At 54.0% G+C, this 19,211-nt stretch overlaps 1 protein-coding gene across 1 annotated transcript in view; it reads right to left on the bottom strand.

The window, feature by feature from the left end:
* Positions 1 to 19,211, bottom strand: part of SRCAP (Snf2 related CREBBP activator protein) — a 98,268-nt gene that overhangs the window by 13,905 nt on the left and 65,152 nt on the right. Inside the window, exons 27-32 of the mRNA XM_085593503.1 lie at positions 18,088 to 18,458; positions 15,053 to 15,267; positions 9,506 to 9,699; positions 7,152 to 7,321; positions 3,062 to 3,258; positions 1,162 to 1,276 (exon numbers count right to left, since the gene is read on the bottom strand). Of these exons, the coding sequence (XP_085449629.1) occupies positions 1,162 to 1,276; positions 3,062 to 3,258; positions 7,152 to 7,321; positions 9,506 to 9,699; positions 15,053 to 15,267; positions 18,088 to 18,458 (1,262 nt within the window). The remainder of the gene's footprint in view (positions 1 to 1,161; positions 1,277 to 3,061; positions 3,259 to 7,151; positions 7,322 to 9,505; positions 9,700 to 15,052; positions 15,268 to 18,087; positions 18,459 to 19,211) is intronic.

The raw sequence follows: 19,211 nt of genomic DNA, 5'->3' as shown, positions 1-19,211 counted from the left end.
TGGAAGGATACCTGGGCACACCTGGGGGCATCTGGGCACACCTGGAAGGATACCTGGGCACACCTGGGCACACCTGGGCGCACCTGGGAGGACACCTGGGGGCATCTGGGGACACCTGGGAGGACACCTGGGGGCATCTGGGGGCATCTGGGGACACCTGGGCACACCTGGGGGCACCTGGGGGCATCTGGGAGGACACCTGGGCACACCTGGGGACATCTGGGGACACCTGGGCACACCTGGGAGGACACCTGGGGGCATCTGGGGGCATCTGGGGACACCTGGGAGGACACCTGGGCACACCTGGGCACACCTGGGCACACCTGGGTGCTCACCTGGGGGCACTTGGGGACACCTGAGATACACCTGGGCACACCTGGGGACACCTGGGCACACCTGGGAACACCTGGAAGGACACCTGGGCACACCTGGGAGCACCTGGGGGCACCTGGGGTCTCACCTGGGCACACCTGGGGGCACCTGAGGACACCTGGGCACACCTGGGCGCTCACCTGGGGGCACTTGGGGACAGCTGGGACACACATGGGGACACCTGGGAATAGCTGGGAGCTCACTTGGGGGCACCTGGGGGTACCTGAGGGTACCTGGGGACACCTGAGGACACCTGGGGGCACCTGGAGGCAGCTGAGATACACCTGGGAGAGCACCTGGGGCACCTGGGCACACCTGAGATAGACCTCGGGGCATCTGGGGGCACCTGGGATAGACCTGGGAGAGCACCTGGGGGCACCTGGGCACACCTGGGGGCACCCATGAGATCACCTGGGGGCACCTGAGATAGACCTGGGGACAGCTGGGGGCACCTGGGCACACCTGGGACCTCACCTGTGACCCCCAAACCTCACCTGGACACAACCAGCACCCACCTGGACACACCTGTGACCCCCCCAAAACTCACCTGTGACCCCCAAACCTCACCTGGACATATCTGAACCCACCTGGACACACCTGTGACCCCCCCAAAACTCACCTGGGACCCTCAAACCTCACCTGTGACCCTCAAACCCCACCTGTGACCTCACCTGGGACCCCCCAAACCTCACCTGTGACCCCCAAACCCCACCTGTGACCCCACCTGTGTCCCCCCCACCCCCCCGGGCCCGGCCAGGTGCGCCGCCGCGCTCACCTGGCGGCGCTCACCTGTTTGAAGTAGGCGGTGGTGAAGTTGCCGCCCTCGATGGCCATGTCCCCCAGGAGGCGCTTCTGGTTGGCCTTCTTGAGGATGTTCTCCTCCACCGTGCGCTCGCTGATCAGCCTGCAGGTACGGACAGGTGAGACAGGTGAGACAGGTGAGACATGGACAGGTGAGATATGGACAGGTGAGACAGGTGGGACAGGTGAGACATGGACAGGTGAGACAGGTGGGACAGGTGAGACAGGTGAGACAGGTGGGACAGGTGGGACAGGTGGGACAGGTGAGATATGGACAGGTGAGACAGGTGGGACAGGTGAGACATGGACAGGTGAGATAGGGACAGGTGAGACAGGTGGGACAGGTGAGACAGGTGAGACAGGTGAGACAGGTGAGACACGTGAGATATGGACAGGTGAGACAGGTGAGATATGGACAGGTGGGACATGGACAGGTGAGATATGGACAGGTGGGACATGGACAGGTGAGATATGGACAGGTGAGATGGGACAGGTGAGACAGGTGGGATTGAGATGTTCTCCTCCACCGTGCGCTCACTGATCAGCCTGCAGGTACAGACAGGTGAGATATGGACAGGTGAGACATGGACAGGTGAGATATGGACAGGTGCTCCAGGTTCTCCAGGTGAGCTCCTGACCCCCAAACACCTCCCCAGGTGAGCTCCAGGTGCTCCAGATGAGCTCCAGGTGAGCTCCGGGTGCTCCAGGTGAGCTCCAGGAGCTCCAGGTGAGCTCCAGGTGCTCCAGATGAGCTCCAGGTGAGCTCTGGGAGCTCCAGGTGAGCTCCTAACCCCCAAACACCTGTCCAGGTGAGCTCCAGGTGACCTCCAGGTGAGCTCCAGGTGAGCTCCAGGTGAGCTCCTAACCCCCAAACACCGCCCCAGGTGATCTCCAGGAGCTCCAGGTGAGCTCCAGGTGAGCTCCTGACCCCCAAACACCTGCCCGGGAGAGCTCCAGGTGCTCCAGGTGATCTCCAGGTTCTCCAGATGAGCTCCTGACCTCCAAACACATGCCCAGGTGAGCTCCAGGTGAGCTCTAGGTGCTCCAGGTGAGCTCCTGACCCCCAAACACCTGCCCAGGTGAGCTCCAGGTGAGCTCCAGGTGATCTCCAGGTGCTCCAGGTGAGCTCCTGACCCCCAAACACCTGCCCAGGTGAGCTCCAGGTGAGCTCCAGGTGAGCTCCAGGTGCTCCAGGTGATCTCCAGGTTCTCCAGGTGAGCTCCTGACCCCCAAACACCTCCCCAGGTGATCTCCAGGTGAGCTCCAGGTGAGCTCCAGGTGCTCCAGATGAGCTCCAGGTGAGCTCCGGGTGCTCCAGGTGAGCTCCTAACCCCCAAACACCTGTCCAGGTGAGCTCCAGGTGAGCTCCAGGTGAGCTCCAGGTGCTCCAGGTGCTCCAGGTGAGCTCCAGGTGAGCTCCTGACCCCCAAACACCTGCCCAGGTGATCTCCAGGTGCTCCAGGTGAGCTCCTAACCCCCAAACACCTGCCCAGGTGAGCTCCAGGTGAGCTCCAGGTGCTCCAGGTGAGCTCCAGGTTCCCCAAACACCTGCCCAGGTGATCTCCAGGAGCTCCAGGTGATCTCCAGGTTCTCCAGGTGAGCTCCAGGTGAGCTCCTGACCCCCAAACACCTCCCCAGGTGAGCTCCAGGTGAGCTCCAGGTGATCTCCAGGTTCTCCAGGTGAGCTCCTGACCCCCAAACACCTGCCCAGGTGAGCTCCAGGTGAGCTCCAGGTGAGCCCCAGGTGCTCCAGGTGAGCTCCAGGTGAGCTCCTAACCCCCAAACACCTGCCCAGCTGAACTCCAGGTGATCTCCAGGTTCTCCAGGTGATCTCCTGACCCCCACACACCTGCCCAGGCACCCCCCAGGCACCCCCAGGTGCGCGCACCTGTAGATGTGCACGTCGCGGGTCTGGCCGATGCGGTGGCACCTGTCCTGGGCCTGGGCGTCCATGGTGGGGTTCCAGTCGGAGTCGTAGAAGACGACGGTGTCGGCGCCCGCCAGGTTGACGCCGACGCCGCCCGAGCGCGTCGAGAGGATGAAGCAGAAGATCCGCTTGTCGGCGTTGAAGCGCTCCATCAGCGCCTGGGGGGGACACGCAGGTGAGACACACCTGGGACACACCTGAGACACACCTGGGACACACCTGAGATACCTGAGGGACACCTGAGATACACCTGAGATAGCTGGGACACACCTGAGGGACACCTGGGACACACCTGAGGGACACCTGAGACACACCTGAGCACACCTGAGGGACACCTGAGATACCTGAGGGACACCTGAGATAGCTGAGGGACACCTGAGATACCTGGGACACACCTGAGATAGCTGGGACACATCTGAGACATACCTGAGATACCTGAGACACACCTGGGCACAGGTGAGACGCACCTGGGCACACCTGAGATACACCTGAGATACACCTGAGATACACCTGAGATACACCTGAGATAGCTGGGACACACCTGAGACACACCTGAGATACCTGAGACACACCTGGGGCACACCTGAGACACACCTGAGGGACACCTGAGATACCTGAGGGACACCTGAGATAGCTGGGACACACCTGAGATACCTGAGGGACACCTGAGACACACCTGAGATACCTGGGATACACCTGGGACACACCTGAGATACCTGAGGGACACCTGAGATACCTGAGACACACCTGGGCACAGGTGAGACGCACCTGGGCACACCTGAGATACACCTGAGATAGCTGGGACACACCTGAGACACACCTGGGGCACATCTGAGATACCTGGGACACACCTGAGATAGCTGGGACACACCTGAGACACACCTGGGACACACCTGAGGGACACCTGAGATACACCTGAGATAGCTGGGACACACCTGAGATAGCTGGGACACACCTGAGGGACACCTGAGATACCTGAGGGACACCTGAGGGACACCTGAGGGACACCTGGCACAGAAGATCCGCTTGTCGGCGTTGAAGCGCTCCATCAGCGCCTGGGGGGGACACGCAGGTGAGACACACCTGGGACACAGGTGAGACGCACCTGGGACACACCTGGGCACAGGTGAGACACACCTGGGCACACCTGAGATACCTGAGGGACACCTGAGATACACCTGAGATAGCTGGGACACACCTGAGGGACACCTCAGACACCTGAGGGACACCTGGGCACACCTGAGATACCTGGGACACATCTGGGACACACCTGGGCACACCTGAGATACACCTGAGATAGCTGGGACACACCTGGGACGCACCTGAGATACACCTGAGATACACCTGAGATAGCTGGGACACACCTGAGACACACCTGAGATACCTGAGGAACACCTGAGACACACATGAGAAACACCTGAGGGACACCTGAGATACCTGAGACACACCTGAGATACCTGGGACACACCTGAGATAGCTGGGACACATCTGAGACACACCTGAGATACCTGAGGGACACCTGGGGCACACCTGAGGGGCACCTGAGATACCTGAGGGACACCTGAGATACCTGAGGGACACCTGAGGGACACCTGGCACAGAAGATCCGCTTGTCGGCGTTGAAGCGCTCCATCAGCGCCTGGGGGGGACACGCAGGTGAGACACACCTGGGCACAGGTGAGACGCACCTGGGCACACCTGAGATACACCTGAGATAGCTGGGACACACCTGAGACACACCTGGGGCACATCTGAGATACCTGAGACACATCTGAGATACCTGAGACACACCTGGGCACAGGTGAGACGCACCTGGGCACACCTGAGATACACCTGAGATACCTGAGGGACACCTGAGATAGCTGGGACACACCTGAGACACACCTGAGATACCTGAGATACACCTGAGACACATCTGAGATACCTGGGATACACCTGGGACACACCTGAGGGACACCTGGGACACACCTGAGACACCTGAGATACCTGGGACACACCTGAGATAGCTGGGACACATCTGAGACACACCTGAGACACCTGAGACACACCTGAGATACCTGGAGAACACCTGGGACACACCTGAGATACCTGGGACACACCTGAGATAGCTGGGACACATCTGAGGGACACCTGAGACACACCTGAGGGACATCTGAGATACCTGAGGGACACCTGAGGGACACCTGGGGCACACCTGAGGGACACCTGGCACAGAAGATCCGCTTGTCGGCGTTGAAGCGCTCCATCAGCGCCTGGGGGGGACACGCAGGTGAGACACACCTGGGCACAGGTGAGACGCACCTGGGCACACCTGAGATACACCTGAGATAGCTGGGACACACCTGGGACGCACCTGGGCACACCTGAGATACACCTGAGATAGCTGGGACACACCTGAGACACACCTGGGGCACATCTGAGATACCTGAGACACACCTGAGATACCTGAGACACACCTGGGCACAGGTGAGACGCACCTGGGCACACCTGAGATACACCTGAGATAGCTGGGACACACCTGAGACACACCTGAGGGACACCTGAGATACCTGAGACACACCTGAGACACACCTGAGATAGCTGGGACACACCTGAGATACCTGCGGGACACCTGGGGCACACCTGAGATACCTGGGACACATCTGAGACACACCTGAGACACATCTGAGATATCTGAGATACACCTGAGACACCTGGGACACACCTGAGATACCTGGGACACACCTGAGACACCTGGGACACACCTGAGATACCTGGGACACATCTGAGACACACCTGAGATACCTGCGGGACACCTGAGGGACACCTGAGATACCTGAGGGACACCTGGGGCACACCTGAGACACACCTGAGATACCTGCGGGACACCTGGGGCACACCTGAGGGGCACCTGAGATACCTGAGGGACACCTGAGATACCTGAGGGACACCTGAGACACCTGGGGCACACCTGAGGGACACCTGGCACAGAAGATCCGCTTGTCGGCGTTGAAGCGCTCCATCAGCGCCTGGGGGGGACACGCAGGTGAGACACACCTGGGACACAGGTGAGACGCACCTGGGCACACCTGAGATACACCTGAGATAGCTGGGACACACCTGGGGCACATCTGAGATACCTGAGACACACCTGAGATACCTGAGGGACACCTGAGACACACCTGAGACACACCTGAGATAGCTGGGACACACCTGAGACACACCTGAGATACCTGAGACACACCTGGGGCACACCTGAGACACACCTGAGGGACACCTGAGATACCTGGGACACACCTGAGATAGCTGGGACACATCTGAGACACACCTGAGACACCTGAGACACACCTGAGATACCTGGAGAACACCTGGGACACACCTGAGATACCTGAGGGACACCTGGGGCACACCTGAGATACCTGGGACACATCTGGGGCACACCTGAGATAGGTGGGGCACACCTGGAGCACACCTGGGACACACCTGGGGCACACTGGAGATGTATGTCTCATGTCTGTAACCCAGCCCAGGTGTGCCCAGGTGTCTCTAACCCTCCCCAGGTGTGTCCAACCCCCCCCCAGGTGTGTCCAACCCCTCCCCAGGTGTGTCCAACCCCTCCCCAGCGGTGCCCAGGAGTGCTCAGGTGTATCTCAGGTGTCTCCAACCCCTCCCCAGGTGTCTCCAACCCCTCCCCAGGTGTGCCCAGGTGTGCTCATGTGTATCTCAGGTGTGTCCAACCCCTCCCCAGGTGTGTCCAGGTGCCTCCAGGTGTGTCCAACCCCCTCCAGGTGTCTCCAACCCTCCCCAGGTGTGCCCAGGTGTGTCCCACGTGTCTCTAACCCCTCTCCAGGTGTGTCCAGGTGTCTCCAACCCCTCCCCAGGTGTGTCCAACCCCTCCCCAGGTGTGCTCAGGTGTATCCCAGCCCTATCCAACCCCTCCCCAGGTGTGTCCAACCCCTCCCCAGGTGTCCCCAGGTGTGTCCAGGTGTCTCCAACCCTCCCCAGCTGTCTCCAACCCCTCCCCAGGTGTGTCCACCCCCTCCCCAGCTGTGCCCAGGTGTGTCCCCCTCACCTGGCGCTGCTCGACGCGGGTGGAGCCGTCCAGGCGCAGGTAGATGTGGCCGTGGAAGGTGAGGAAGCGCTCGAGCACGTCCAGCATCCGCGTCATCTGCGTGAAGATCAGCACGCGGTGCCCGCCCGCCCGCAGCCGCCGCAGCAGCGCGTCCAGCGCCTGCAGCTTACCTGCGCACAGGTGAGGGACAGGTGAGGCGAGGGAAGCGGAAAAATCCCGGAAAAAATGGCAAAAAACCCCGAGATTTTAGGGCAAAAATGGAATAGATTGGGGTCATTTCGCTGCAAAGGTCCTGGAGGGTTCACCTGGGACAGGTGAGACAGGGGAGAGATGGGTGACACAGGTGAGACAGGTGAGGGACAGGTGACACAGATGAGGGACAGGTGAGACAGGTGAGGCAAGGAAATCCCGAAAAAATGGCAAAAAACCCCAAAATTTTATCCCAAAAATGGAATAAATTGGGGTCATTTCATTGCAAAGCTCCTGGAGGGTTCACCTGGGACAGGTGAGACAGGGGAGACAAAGGTGACACAGGTGAGACAGGTGAGATAAAGGTGGGACAGGTGAGGCGGGTGGGGTGAAAAAATCCCAAAAACCTGCAAAAAACCCCAAAATTTTATCCCAAAAATGGAATAGATTGGGGTCATTTCACTGCAAAGGTCCTGAAGGATTCACCTGGGACAGGTGAGACTGGTGAGATAAAGGTGACACAGGTGAGACAGGTGAGGGACAGGTGAGATAAAGGTGAGGGACAGGGGAGGGACAGGTGAGACAGGTGAGGAAGGGAAATCCCGAAAAAATGGCAAAAAACCCCGAAATTTTAGGCCAAAAATGGAATAAATTGGGGTCATTTCACTGCAAACCCCCCCAATCCCCAAATGTCCCCATTGCCACCAAAGTCCCCAAATGTCCCCAACGTCGCCAAGCCCAAATGTCCAAAATGTCCCAAATGTCCCCAAAGGTCCCCAAATGTCCCCAAATGTCCCAAATGTCCCCAATGTCCCAAATGTCCCCAATGTCCCCAATGTCCCCAATGTCCCCAATGTCCCCGATGTCCCCGATGTCCCCGATGTCCCCAATCCCCCCAATCCCCCAAATGTCCCCAATCCCCCAAATGTCCCCAATGTCCCCAAATGTCCCCAATGCCCCAAATGTCCCCAAATGTCCCCAATGTCCTCAGTGTCCTCAAGGTCCCCAAATGTCCCCAAATGTCCCCAATGTCCCCAACGCCTCCAAAGTCCTCAGTGTCCCCAATGTCCCCAACACTTTCCAGGTCCTCCATGACCACAATGTCCCCATTGTCCTCAGTGTCCCCAATCCCCACAATGTCCCCAAATGTCCCAAATGTCCCAAATGTCCCAAATGTCCCCAAATGTCCCCAATGTCCTCAGTGTCCCCAACACTTTGCAGGTCCTCCATGACCACATTGTCCCCAATGTCCCCAATGTCCCCAATGTTCCCGTTGCCCCAAATGTCCCTGATGTCCTTAATGTCCCCAATCCCCCAAATGTCCCCAGATGTCCCCGATGTCCCCCATGTCCCCAATTCCCCAAATGTCTCCAAATGGCCCCAGTCCCCCAAATGTCCCCAAATGTCCCCAATGTCCCCAGTGCCCTCAGTGTCCCCAATGTCCCCAACCTCCCCAAATGTCTCCAATGTCCCCCATGTCCCCAATGTCCTCAAATGTCCCCAAATGTCCTCAAATGTCCCCAATGTCCCTAATTCCCCAAATGTCCCCGATGTCCCCAATCCCCCAATGTCCCAAATGCCCCCAATGTCCCAAATCTCCCCAGTGTCCCCGTACCGCAGTCGTACTGCACCAGCCGGGGGTCGGGGAACTGCGTGTGCAGCCCGGGCCCGGGCAGTGCCCCCATGTCCCCAATCCCCCAAATGTCCCCGATGTCCCAATGTCCAAAATGTCCCCAAATGTCCCAAATGTCCCCAATGTCCTCAGTGTCCCCAACACTTTGCAGGTCCTCCATGACCACAATGTCCCCAATGCCCCCAACACCTCCAATGTCCCCAATGTGTCCAACCTCCCCAAATGTCCCCAATGTTCTTCATGTCCTCCATGACCACAATGTCCTCAATGCCCCCAATGTCCCCAAATGTCCCCAATGTCCCCAGTGTCTCCAGTGCCCCCATGTCCCCAATCCCCCAAATGTCCCCAGATGTCCCCGATGTCCCCAATGTCCCCAATTCCCCAAATGTCTCCAAATGTCCCCAATGTCCCCAATGCCCCCAGTGCCCTCAGTGTCCCCAATGTCCCAAATGTCCCCAGTGTCCCCAATCCCCCAAATGTCCCCGATGTCCCCAATGCCCCAAATGTCCCCAATGTCCCCGTGTCCCCGTACCACAATCGTACTGCACCAGCCGGGGGTCGGGGAACTGCGTGTGCAGCCCCGGGCCGGGCAGTGCCCCCCGTGCCCGCAGCTCCTCGCGCAGCCGCTGCTCCAGCCGCTGCCGCTGCCGCTGCGCCCAGGGCGGGGGGCGGCCGCTGTGCAGGGACACCCCCCGCGAGGCCACCGCCGGCACGGCCACCTGGAACCTGCGGGGACACGGGCACGGGGTGGTGGCACCTCGGGGACATCGGTAAAGGGGGTCCTGGGCACCCTTATTGGGTGTTTGTCCCGTTAAAATCTGAATTTTCCACCCTAAAGTGACTTGGAGTGGATTTGGGGACATTGGGGACTCCCCAAAATGTGATGGGACACCCTTGGGGACACTGGAACCTGCGGGGACACGGGCACGGGGTGGTGGCACCTCGGGGACATCGCTAAGGGGGTCCTGGTCACCCTTATTGGGTGTTTGTGTCCTTAAAATCGGGATTTTCCACCCTAAAGTGACTTGGAGTGGATTTGGGGACACTGGGACACCCCTGGGGACACTGGGACACCCCAAATTTGGGATTTGGGGACACGGGGACGGGGTGGTGGCACCTCGGGGACATCGCTAAAGGGGGTCCTGGACCCCAATTTTGGGGGACCTGTGACGTTAAATTCGGGATTTTCTACACTAAAGTCACTTGGAGTGGAGTTGGGGACACTGGGACACCCCTGGGGACACGGGGACACCCCAAATTTGGGATCTGGGGACACGGGGACGGGGTGGTGGCACCTCGGGGACATCGCTAAGGGGGGTCCTGGCCACCCTTATGGGGTGTTTGTATCATTAAAATCGGGATTTTCCACCCTAAAGTCACTTGGAGTGGCACTTGGGGGCATTGGGGACATCCTTGGGGACACTGGGACACCCTTGGGGACACTGGGACACCCCAAATTTGGGATCTGGGGACATGGGCACGGGGTGGTGGCACCTCGGGGACATCGCTAAGGGGGGTCCTGGACACCCTTATGGGGCGTTTGTCCCGTTAAAATCTGAATTTTCTACACTAAAGTGACTTGGAGTGGATTTGGGGATATTGGGGACACCCTTGGGGACATTGGGGACACCCTTGGGGACACTGGGACACCCCTGGGGACACTGGAATTGCCACCTGGAACATGTGGGACATGGGCACGGGGTGGTGGCACCTTGGGGACATCGCTAAGGGGGGTCCTGGACCCCAATTTTGGGTGTTTGTGTCATTAAAAGCTGAATTTTCCACCCTAAAGTCACTTGGAGTGGATTTGGGGACATTGGGGACACCCTTGGGGACACTGGAATTGCCACCAGGAACCTGTGGGACACGGGGACGGGGTGGTGGCACCTCGGGGACATCGGTAAAGGGGGTCCTGGCCACCCTTATGGGGCGTTTGTGTCCTTAAAATCGGGATTTTCCACCCTAAAGTGACTTGGAGTGGATTTGGGGACATTGGGGACACCCTTGGGGACACTGGGACACCCCTGGGGACATTGGAATTGCCACCTGGAACCTGTGGGGACATGGGGACAGGGTGGTGGCACCTCGGGGACATCGCTAAGGGGGGTCCTGGTCACACTTCTGGGGTGTTTGTCCCGTTAAAATCTGAATTTTCCACCCTAAAGTGACTTGGAGTGGATTTGGGGATATTGGGGACACCCTTGGGGACACTGGAATTGCCACCAGGAACCTGTGGGACATGGGGATGGGGTGGTGGCACCTCGGGGACATCGCTAAGGGGGTCCTGGTCACCCTTATGGGGCCCTTGTGCCATTAAAATCTGAATTTTCCACCCTAAAGTCACTTGGAGTGGATTTGGGGACATTGGGGACACCCTTGGGGACACTGGGACACCCTTGGGGACACTGGGACACCCCAAATTTGGGATTTGGGGACATGGGGACAGGGTGGTGGCACCTCGGGGACATCGCTAAAGGGGTCCTGGGCACCCTTATGGGGTGTTTGTGTCATTAAAATCTGAATTTTCCACCCTAAAGTGACTTGGAGTGGATTTGGGGATATTGGGGACACCCTTGGGGACACTGGAATTGCCACCAGGAACCTGTGGGACATGGGGATGGGGTGGTGGCACCTCGGGGACATCGGTAAAGGGGGTCCTGGCCACCCTTATGGGGCGTTTGTGTCCTTAAAATCGGGATTTTCCACCCTAAAGTGACTTGGAGTGGATTTGGGGACATTGGGGACACCCTTGGGGACACTGGGACACCCCTGGGGACATTGGAATTGCCACCTGGAACCTGTGGGGACATGGGGACAGGGTGGTGGCACCTCGGGGACATCGCTAAGGGGGGTCCTGGTCACACTTCTGGGGTGTTTGTCCCGTTAAAATCTGAATTTTCCACCCTAAAGTGACTTGGAGTGGATTTGGGGATATTGGGGACACCCTTGGGGACACTGGAATTGCCACCAGGAACCTGTGGGACATGGGGATGGGGTGGTGGCACCTCGGGGACATCGCTAAGGGGGTCCTGGTCACCCTTATGGGGCCCTTGTGCCATTAAAATCTGAATTTTCCACCCTAAAGTCACTTGGAGTGGATTTGGGGACATTGGGGACACCCTTGGGGACACTGGGACACCCTTGGGGACACTGGGACACCCCAAATTTGGGATTTGGGGACATGGGGACAGGGTGGTGGCACCTCGGGGACATCGCTAAAGGGGTCCTGGGCACCCTTATGGGGTGTTTGTGTCATTAAAATCTGAATTTTCCACCCTAAAGTGACTTGGAGTGGATTTGGGGATATTGGGGACACCCTTGGGGACACTGGAATTGCCACCAGGAACCTGTGGGACATGGGGATGGGGTGGTGGCACCTCGGGGACATCGCTAAGGGGGGTCCTGGACCCCAATTTTGGGGGATTTGTGACGTTAAATTTGGGATTTTCTACACTAAAGTGACTTGGAGTGGAGTTGGGGACATTGAGGACACCCCAAAATTGGGGAGGACACCTTGGGGACACTTTGGGGACATTGGGACACCCCAAAATTGGGATTTGGGGACTTGGGGACACCCTGGGGACACCTTGGGGACACCCTGGGGACACCTTGGGGACACTGGGACACCCCAAAATTGGGATTTGGGGACATGGAAATGGGGGGTGGCACCTTGGGGGCACTTTGGGGACACTGGGACACCCCAAAATTGGGATTTGGGCACTTGGGGACACCCTGGGGACACTTTGAGGACACCCTGGGGACATTGGGACACCCCAAAATTGGGATTTGGGGACACGGAAATGGGGGGTGACACCTTGGGGACACTTTGGGGACACCAGGACCCCCCCACGGGGACATGGAACAGCCCAAAGCTCCTGGACCCCCCCAAAGTCACTTGGACTCTTCCATGGGGACCAAAAACGCCCCAAAAAACACCCAAAAACACCCAAAAAACACCCAAAAAACCCCAAAAAACACCCAAAACCCCAAAAAAACGACCAAAAAATGCCCCAAAAACCCCAAAAAACACCCAAAAACCCCAAAAAACACCCAAAAAACGCCCAAAAAACACCCAAAAAACGCCCAAAAACCACCCAAAAAACACCCAAAAAACGCCCCAAAAAATGCCCAAAAAAACCCAAAAAACACCCAAAAAACACCCAAAAAAACCCAAAAAACACCCAAAAAACGCCCAAAAAATGCCCAAAAAACCCCAAAAAATGCCCCAAAAACCCCAAAAAACACCCAAAAAATGCCCCAAAAAACACCCAAAAAACACCCAAAAAACCCCAAAAACCCCAAAAAACACCCAAAAAACACCCAAAAAACACCCAAAAACCCCCAAAAAACACCCAAAAAACACCCAAAAAACCCCAAAAACCCCAAAAAACACCCAAAAAACGCCCAAAAAACACCCAAAAAACGCCCAAAAAACGCCCCAAAATCCACAAATTTTCCACCTATGAGGGAGTTTTGAAATCTGCCCAAAAGTTCTCCAAAAAATGGAGAAAAAATCGGTGAAAAATTGGGAAAAAAATGGTTAAAAAAAATCACCAAAAATTCAGGAATTTCCCCCAAAAATGTCCAATATTTTTGGGAGTGTGGAGAAATCGTCCTGAGGTGAAAATGATGAAAAAAAGCACCAAAAATGTATTAAAAAAATCCAAAAATTTAAAAAAAAATCACTAAAAATGCCCGAAAAATTCAAAAATTTAAAAAAAAATCACAAAAAATGCCAAAAAAATTCCAAAAAATAAATTTATAAAAAATTCCTAAAATTTGTTAAAAAAAACCCCAAAAATTCCCATTTTTACCTCTGCAGAATTTTTATTCTGACTCAAAAGCAGCCCAAAAAAATCCCAAAAAATTCCGAAATAACCACAAAAAATAAATAAATATTGAGAAAAAAAAAATCTTAAAAATCTGTTAAAAAATCCCAAAAATTCCCCAAAATTCCCCAAAAATTCCCCAAAATTCCCCCAATTTTTACCAATCTAAGAACTCCATCCTGACCCATATAATCACTAAAAAAATCAATAAAAATCCCAAAAAATCACTAAAAAAATCCCCAAAAATCCCCAAAAATTCCCAAAAAATCCCCAAAAAATTCCCAAATTTTTGCCAATCTAAGAATTTGATCGTGACCGTAAAACCTGCCTGAAAATCATGAAAAATTCGTGAAAAATCCCAAAAATCGCTAAAAATTCCCAAAAATCACCTAAAACTTCCTGAAAAAATCCCAAAAAATTCCCAAAAATCCCCAAAATTTTGGCAATCTAAGAACTCCATCCTGACCCTAAAACCTGCCTAAAAAAATCGCTAAAAATTCTGAATAAATCCCACAAAATCAGCATAAATTCAGAAAAAATTGTAAAAAATCACTAAAAAATCCCCCAAAAAAATCCCCAAAAATTCCCAAAAAATTCCCAACTATTTACCAATCTAAGAACTCCATCCTGACCCAAAAATCACTAAAAAAATCCGCAAAAATCCGAAAAAATCACTAAAAAACCCCAAAAAATCCCAAAAAACCCCCCGAAAACCCCCAAAAAAACCCCAAAAAATTCCGCAAAAATTCCCAAATTTTTACCAATCTAAGAATTCCATCCTGACCCGAAAACCTGCCTAAAAATCGCTAAAAATTCAGAAAAAATCGTAAAAAATCACAAAAAAATCACTAAAAAATCCCTAAAAATTCCTAAAAATTCCCAAAAAATTCCCAAATTTTTACCAATCGAAGAACTCCATCCTGACCTAAAAAATCCCAAAAAATCATCAAAAAATCCCAAAAAATCCCAAAAAAATCAGAAAAAAATCCCAAAAAATCACTAAAAAATCCCCAAAAAATCCCCAAAAAATCCCTAAAAATTCCCAAAAAATTACGAAATTTTTACCAATCGAAGAACTCCATCCTGACCCAAAAATCACTAAAAAAATCAGCAAAAAACCCCAAAAAATCCCAAAAAAATCCCCAAAAAACCGCAAAAAATCCCCAAAAAATCAGAAAAAATCCCCTAAAAATCCCAAAAAATTCCCAAAAAATTCCCAACCATTCCCGAGCCTTCCCAGGTGTGCTGACCTGTCGAGCAGGGGCTGCAGCTGCTGCTGGCGCTGCGGCGGGCGCAGCACGGCGCGCTCCAGGGCGCCCCCCGGCGGCGGCGGCGGCGCCAGCGTCAGGAACCCCAAAACCTCGCGGCCGTAGACGGGGCTGAGCCCGCAGCGCAGCTCGTTCAGCCGCAGGAGCCGCTCCAGCCGCTCCGCCCGGCCCCGCGAGCGCCGCGATTCCAGGGATTCCTGCGGGGGGAAAAATCGGGAATGTCAGGGGAAAAAACCCGGAGAGAATCGGAGTTGAAATGGGGGAGATACGGGAACAAATCGCAATTAAAAACCTAAAAATCTGCACGTAAATAGCACAAATTTATCCCAAATTCTGAGAAATTTCAGGGATTCCTGCGGGGGAAAAATCGGGAATGTCAGGGGAAAAAACCTGGAGAGAATCGGAGTTGAAATGGGCGAGATATGGGAAAAAATCGCAATTAAAAACCTAAAAATCTGCACTGAAATACCCCAAATTCTGACAAATTTCAGGGATTCCTGCGGGGGGAAAATCGGGAATGTCAGGGGAAAAAACCCGGAGAGAATCGGAGTTGGGATGGGGGAGATATGGGAAAAAATCGCAATTAAAAACCTAAAAATCTGCACTAAAATAAAGAAAAATGATCCCAAATTCTGAGAAACTTCAGGGATTCCTGCGGGGGGAAAAATCGGGAATGTCAGGGGAGAAAACCCGGAGAGAATCGGAGCTGGGATGGGGAAAATATACCCAAAAATTGGAATTAAAAATTCCAAAAATTGACACTAAAATAACGAAAAATGATCCCAAATTCTGAGAAATTTCAGGGATTCCTGCGGGGAAAAAATCGGGAATGTGAGAGGAAAAAAACCCGGAGAGAATCGGAGTTGGGATGGGGGAAATATACCCAAAAATTGGAATTAAAAACCCCCAAAATTGACATTAAATCAGCCCAAAATCTGCTCTAAACCAGCCCCAAATTCTGCCAGATTTTAGGGAGAAAAAAATCAGGGAATGTCAGGGGAAAAAACCCGGAGAGAATCGGAGCTGGGATGGGGAAAATATACCCAAAAATTGGAATTAAAAACCCCAAAAATTGATACTGAAATAGAGAAAAATGATCCAAAATTCTGAGAAATTTCAGGGATTTCTGTGGGGAAAAAATGGGGAAAAAATTGGGAAAATTGAGGAAAAAAACCCGGAGAGAATCAGAGCTGGAATGGGGAATATACAGGAAAAAAATCGCAATTAAAAACCTAAAATTCTGCACTAAAATACTCCAAAATTTATCCCAAATTCGGACAAATTTCTGGGATTTCTGTGAGGAAAAAATGGGAAAAAAATCGGGAATGTGAGGGGAAAAAAAACCCGGAGAGAATCGGAGTTGAAATGGGGAAAATATACCCAAAAATTGGAATTAAAAATCCCAAAATTTCCCTAATTTCTCCTCGTTTCCCCCCAAATCTCCCAAAAATCCCCCAAATCCGCCAAATTTCCCCCAAAACCCCCAAAATCCCCAAATTCCAATTGAAAATTCCCAAGTTTCCCCCCAAAATCCCCCAATTTCCAGCCAACATCCCCCAAATTTCCCCAAAATCTCCCAAATTTCCCCCAAAATCCCGAAATCCCCCAAATTTCCCCAAAACATCCTCAAAATCCCCTAAAATTTCCCCCAATTTTTTCCACAAATTGCCCCCAAAATCCCCAAATTTCCACCCAAAATTCCCCAAAAATCCCTCAAATTTCCCCCCAAAACCCCCAAATTTCCCCTCCCCCACCCCCAAACCTCCCAAATCCCCCCCAAATCCCCCCAAATTTCCCCAAAATTTCCCCAAAATCCCCAAAACCACCCAATTTCCCCCAAATTTCCCCAAAATCTGGCAAAATCCCCCAAATTCCCCCAAAACCCCCCAAAAGCCCCCAAATTTCCCCAAAATCCCCAAATTTCCCCAAAACCCCCCGAATTCCCCCAAAACCCCCCAAATTTCCCCAAAATCACCCAAAACCCCCCAAAATCCCCCAAATTTCCCCAAAATCCCCCCAAACCCCCCAAAATCCCTCAAATTTCATTAAAATCCCCAAAATCCCCCAAATTTCCCCAAAATCCCCCAAATTTCCCCCAAATCCCCAAATTTCCCCAAAATCCCCCAAAACCCCCCAAAATCCCCCAAATTTCCCCAAAATCCCCCAAAACCCCCCAAAATCCCCCAAATTTCCCCAAAACCCCCAAATTTCCCCAAACCCCCCAAATCCCTCCCAAAATCCCCAAAATCCCCCAAATCCCTCCTAAAATCTCCCCAAACCCCACAAATTTCCCCAAAACCCCCCAAATTTCCCCAAAACCCCCCAAATTTCCCCAAAATCCCCTAATTTCCCCAAAATCCCCCCAATTCCCCCAAATCCCCCCAAATTTCCCCCAAATTTCCCCAAAATCCCCCAAATTTCCCCAAAATTTCCCAAAAATCCCCCCAAAACCCCCCAAACCCCCCAAATCCCTCCCAAATTTCCCCAAAATCCCCCAAAATCCCCCCAAAATCTCCCAAATTTCCCCAAATCCCTCCCAAATTTCCCCCAAATTTCCCCAAAATCTCCCAAAATCCCCCAAATTTCCCCAAAATCCCCCAAATTTCCCCAAATCCCCCAAATTTCCCCAAAATGCCCAAATTCCCCCCAGATCCCCCAATTTCCCCAAACCCCCCAAATTTTCCCAAAATCCCCAAATTTTCTCCAAAATCCCCCCAATTCCCCCAAAACCCCCCAAAATCCCTCAAATTTCCCCCAATTTCCCCCAAATTTCCCCCAAAATCCCCAAATTTCCCCAAAACCCCCCGAATTCCCCCAAAATCCCCAAATTTCCCCCAAATCCCCCCAAAATCCCCCAAATAGCCCAAAATCCCCCCAAAACCCCCCAAACCCCCCAAATCCCTCCCAAATTTCCCCAAAATCCCCCCCAAATTTCCCCAAAATCCCCAAATTTCCCCAAAATCCCCAAATCCCCCCCAAATTTCCCCAAATTTCCCAAATTTCCCCCATTTCCTCACCAGGTAGAAGGGGGAGCGCGGGGGGGGCGGCGGCTGCCGGCGGGGGGGGAGGGGCCTCGGCGAGAGGGGCGTGGCCAGGCCCGTAGGGGGCGTGGCCTGAGCCAGAGTGGGCGTGGCTTGGGTCAGAATGGGCGTGGCTTGGCTCGCAGTGGGCGTGGCTTGCGCGGGAAGGGGCGTGGCCTGCACCGCGATGGGCGTGGCTTGGACCACAGTGGGCGTGGCTTGGACCGCAGTGGGCGTGGTCTGTGTCGCAGTGGGCGTGGTCTGAGCCGCAGTGGGCGTGGCTTGCGGCGCGGGGGGCGTGGCCTGGCTCGGAGGGGGCGTGGCCATGGGGGGGCTCGGCCCCGCCCCCGGCTCCTCGCGGGGAGGGGCTGCGGAGAGAGAGGGGAGGGGTCAGGGGGGATTTTGGGGGGAATTCGGGGGATTTTGGGAAATTTGGGGGGTATAAGGGGTGGGGGAGGGGAAATTTGGGGGTTTTGGGGGGAATTTGGAGAATTTTCGGGGAATTTGGGGGATTTTGGGGAAATTTGGGATTTTAGGGAAATTCGGGGATTTTGGGGGGTGTCGGGGTGGGGGAGGGGAAATTTGGGGGATTTTGGGAGAAATTTGGGGAATTTGGGGAAATTTGGGGGATTTTGGGGGAAAATTTGGGGATTTTGGGGGGAATTCGGGGGATTTTGGGGAAATTCGGGGGATTTGGGGGAAAATTTGGGGAATTTGGGGGGAATTTGGGGGATTTGAGGGAAATTTGGGGATTTTGGGGAAATTTGGGGGATTTTGGGGGGAATTTTGGGGAAAGTTTGGGAATTTTGGGGAAATTTGGGGGATTTTGGGGGGAAATTTGGGGAAAGTTTGGGAATTTTGGGGAAATTTGGGGGATTTTGAGGGGAAATTTGGGAATTTTGGGGAAATTTGGGGGGTCCCAAGGATGGGGGAGGGGAAATTTGGGGGATTTTGAGGCGAATTTGGTGGATTTTGGGGGGAATTTGGGGGATTTTGGGAAAATTCGGGGATTTTGGGGGGTGTTGGGGGTGGGGGAGGGGAAATTTGGGGGGTTTTGGGGGGAAATTTGGGGAAAATTTGGGAATTTTGGGGAAATTTGGGGGATTTTGGGAAAATTTGGG

This window comes from Lonchura striata, chromosome 16 (assembly GCF_050655825.1).
Source record: "Lonchura striata isolate lonStrDom1 chromosome 16, ASM5065582v1, whole genome shotgun sequence".
NCBI lineage: Eukaryota > Metazoa > Chordata > Aves > Passeriformes > Estrildidae > Lonchura > Lonchura striata.
Note: the sequence above shows the minus strand (reverse complement) of the source record. Positions and strands in the feature narration are given on the sequence as shown.